Source organism: Octopus sinensis, linkage group LG9 (assembly GCF_006345805.1).
Source record: "Octopus sinensis linkage group LG9, ASM634580v1, whole genome shotgun sequence".
NCBI classification, from domain to species: domain Eukaryota; kingdom Metazoa; phylum Mollusca; class Cephalopoda; order Octopoda; family Octopodidae; genus Octopus; species Octopus sinensis.
In genome coordinates this window covers 74,817,444-74,821,941 of record NC_043005.1, presented here as the reverse complement: position 1 = coordinate 74,821,941, position 4,498 = coordinate 74,817,444, and the positions used below count along the sequence as shown (strand labels likewise).

At 32.7% G+C, this 4,498-nt stretch overlaps 1 protein-coding gene across 1 annotated transcript in view; it reads right to left on the bottom strand.

The window, feature by feature from the left end:
* Positions 1 to 396: 396 nt before the first annotated feature.
* LOC115215446 (mutS protein homolog 4-like) overlaps positions 397 to 4,498 on the bottom strand; it is an 85,836-nt gene continuing 81,734 nt past the window's right edge. The window contains exons 25-26 of the mRNA XM_029784609.2: positions 4,343 to 4,431; positions 397 to 637 (exon numbers count right to left, since the gene is read on the bottom strand). Coding sequence (XP_029640469.1) covers positions 470 to 637; positions 4,343 to 4,431 — 257 coding nt within the window. The 3' untranslated portion in view covers positions 397 to 469. The remainder of the gene's footprint in view (positions 638 to 4,342; positions 4,432 to 4,498) is intronic.

The following is a 4,498-nucleotide window of genomic DNA, read 5'->3' as shown; positions in this document are numbered from 1 at the left end:
GAAAGAACAGCTAGGTTCTATGACCACAAAAATCAGGGATAAAATTCGCCAGGAACGAAATGAAAAATAAGGTAAAATGTTTTTATTTTTCATTTCGTTCCTGTCGAATTTTTTCCCTAATTTTTGTGGTTATAGAACCTAGCTGTTCTTTCTAGCATGTTGAATCCCACAAGTGGATTCCTTATGTGTTTAAATGTACACTGTATATTAATGACTAGTACATAGTCTTTTTGGACTAAACTTTTACATGTTAGGCTACTGGAAGTGAAAATTTTAATTAATTTCCATTTCCCTTTGATATGTTTATATATATATATATATATGTGTGTGTGTGTGTGTGTGAAGAGAGAGAGAGAGAGAGACATAGAAATCTTTTTTAAAAAGTAATGGAAATAATCTTAAAATATCACAGAAAATTCAAAATGAAACTGAAGAAAACAATAAAAAATATAATTAAAAAGTTCACGTTTCATTCTTCATCTTGTAAATCTGCATCATACTGACTCTTAAGACTTCCAAGGTAGACACAAAGACTTTCGTTATCAAGTTGAGAGTTCCTGGCAGTCTGCAACAACCTGTTAGCAAGTTTGAAAACAGCACGTTGCCTTCTGGCTTCTTTTTTCAAATTTTGGTCCACCTGAAATTGCAGTTTATTATAATTAAAGAATAAGCAATTCAACTTACTTATCAATTTGTGTGTTATTATTCTTCATAAAATAGATAACTGGCTGAGTTTATTATCTTTTTCAGTCATTGGACTACAGCCATACTGGAGTACCACCTTGAATTTAATTAAATGAATCAACCTCAGCATTTATTTTTATTTTAGGTCTGTTGGTTTCTTTTGCTGAACTACTAAGTTACATGAACATAGCCACACCAATACTGGTTGTCAAGCAATGGTACATGACAAACTGACAAACACAGACACAAAGACACATACACACATATATATATATATAGGAGAAATAGAAGTTGAAAATGCACTGAGAATAGTTAAAATATTTTTTATTATCATATTTAAAGATTTAATCGGTTTCACAATTTACATTGATTTTCAAAAAGTTCAAACTAGTACGTTTTGGATAGAATTTGATCGGTAATCGAAACCTATTCAAAATAATATACTAACTTGAGCCATGAATTCCCCATAAAAATAGGGCAAGCTTTAAACACTAGACAGAAGCAAGACAGCTGCAACATAAGCCACGGCTTTCTCTTTGAACTTTTTGAAAATCTATGTCAACTGTGAAACTGGTTAAAGCTTTAAATGTATTAATAAAAAATATTTAAACTATTCTCAGTGCATTTTCAACTTCTGTTTGTCCTATATTTCTACCCATGTGGAATAAAATAACTTTGTTTTCTATATATATATATATATATATATATATATATATATATACACATACATATACACACACACTGATACAGCACACTTCTTTCAGTGTCTGTCTACCAAATTCACTCACAAGCCTTTGGTCGACCAAGGACTATAATAGAAGACACTAGCCCAGGAGCGAACCCAGAACCATGTGGATGGAAAGCAAACTTATTACCACACAGCCATGCCTGTGGTCATATTTTATATATTATATGTTATAGATTATAAGATGAAATCTATAAGTTGGGTGAATAAATAGGACTAGAGGAAAGTATCAAAAGGACTTATTTTAAAGATAAAATAACTAGTCAAAGAGGCTTAGTGGCTTGGTGGTTAGGGTGTTGCATTTACAATCACAAGACCATAGTTTCAAATTCCTGGACCAGGCATTGCATTTTGTTCTGGAACAAAACACTTCATTTTACCTGGCTCCAGACTGTGGCAACTGTAAATGAGTAACCATGTGACAGATTGATGTCCTATTCAGAGACAATGATGTGATCCCGGTCAGTTGTATGTCATGGAAACTTGGTTAACCAGCCCTATGAGTCCTAAGCTTTGAGACAATAGTGTCCAAGAGATTTACTTTACAACAGGCAAAGTATAAAGCAAAAGAAATAGTTAAAAAATACATGGGAAAAAATTCTGTTTTCAATACAGTCAAACCACAAAAATTCAACCATCAATTATCTGAACAGGATTTCAAGGCTCCATGAATATTTACTTAACCTTACTGCATCTAATTCAAGCAGTAATTCACAGAAGATTTAAAGAACTGCATACATAAACCCTGTCTCTTTTCAGTTTCTAACTACCAAATCTAACAACTTACAAGGTTTTGATAGCAAAGGGTTATAGTAAAGCACACATACACAAAGTGCTGTGCAGTGGGACTAAACTCAAAACCACATGTTTGGGATGCAATGTTCTCAACCACGTCACCACTATATATATGTATTTGTGTGTGGGTGTGCGCTTATGTGTGTATGTATGTATGTATATATATATATATATATATATATATATATACACACACACACTTGTGCTTGAAGAGACCTATTGAGTCAAGTACATCAAAATAAAAATCAAATAGAAATTGTAGTTGTGATACCCGTGCTGGTGGCACGTAAAAAGCACGCACTACACTCACGGAGTGGTTGGCGTTATGAAAAGCATCTAGCTGTACAAACACTGCCAGATCAGACTGGAGCCTGGTGTGGCCTCCTGGCTTCCCAGACCCCAGTTGAACAGTCCAACCTATACTAGCATGGAAAACAGACATTAAATGATGATGATGATTATATATATAAATATATATAAAATAAATATAAGAGAGTGGTCACTATATTAATTATAAATATATATATATATATATATATATATATATATATATATATATATATATATATATATATATATATATATATATATTAAAGCATTATTTAACAGCGATCTCCAGTATTTTCAACTCTCATATAAATCATAACATCTATGGATATACTTTGGAGAACTGGAATATGCAGATGTGCTTCATGAAGTTACAGCTTATATTACAACAACCCTATCTACATTCTATACACACACCTGCACATGCACACCCATATGCACATGTGTATGTGTGTGTATCCTGGGGTAAATAAAATGTGTTGTGTTCCTTGATATCTTCAGCATTCCATACCCATGTTTCACTACCATACACACAATTTACAGTCTATGACATGAAAAATGAATACAGCATTTATGATGTGCTATTTGATGCACTTTGAAACTTTATTCTTGGCACAAAATTCCAGTCAATTTTCTTTTCATGTTTTCAATGGAGAAATTGTTGAAATTCAGACCTGGAGTGGGATGGCTTCTGGTAGGTTTCAAATGACCAAGACACATTATATGCCACGATTACAGGCCTCCGATGTCATCAGGCGTTGAGGGCATCACCACCACCACCATAGCCATGTTTGTATGCATGTGTGTGTGTATGTCTGTGTGTACGTGTGCATGCACACGTGTGTGTGAGTGTGTGTGTGTGTGTACACAGCAGTTACTTATATTGAAGATTAATAAAAATAGTTGCTTTTTTTTTATATTATTTTGTGATTTGTTGTATAATGTGACCTACAAAAATATTTTACCTTTATATTTTATATTCTATGGAAAAAAGCCATATAGATTACATTTTATGAACTGTAATTTTAAATGCTATTCCTATAATATTCTTTCTTACATTACCAGTAAAAGCTGTTTTATACAAATAAACATAATCTTTAGATAATGTATAATAAAATGTGTGTGTATTGCATTTTTGTGTGAGTAAAATGATGAGAAAATATGAGAAGGATCTCTTTGAGTTGTATACATTCAAATAATTGTATAGACAATGTGAAAGATCATTGCTGTGTGGGAAAATGCTCAAGAATAATGACTGTGGCTGTCTCCCAAAACAAGTTCTAGAACACCCCCTTAAAAGGAAGTCGTAGGTATAGCTTCATATTCAAAGTGTATAAAGCTATAAATAATTATTTCTACTTGAAGCATAAGGCCTGAAATTCTGTGGGAGAGAGATAGCCAATTATTCCATTCCTAGTACTCAACTGGTACTTATTTTATCAACCCTGAAAGTACAAAAAGCAAAATCAACTTCAGTGGTGTTTGAACTCAGAACATAAAGACTGACAAAGTGCCACTCAGCATGGGAGAAATTAGATTGGGAAACACTGCATTAGATGGTGTATTCCTAGACACACTTAAAAAGGGATGGTCATGACAGGACTCTGGAATGCCTTCAGTCATAAATCTGCTTAGTAATAACATGTAAAGTGCCTTGCCAAGAAACAAAATGAAATAACTGAAATGTCTTTGAGTGAGTCCAATAGCAAATCTATTCAACCATTACAGTAAACAATTTCACTGAAGATAAAATGTTGATTTTTAATCATAAAAACTAAATCTGTTAATTACCTTTTTATTAACAGATACAATCTGTAGAAGTTGTTTTGCCTCTTCCACCACACTTCTTGGTATAGTTGAGACTTCGGCTAATTGAATTCCTTACAAAATATGATGAAAATATAAGCCAGTTTATAGGAGTGAAAGTTTTTATTTCTTCATTAAATA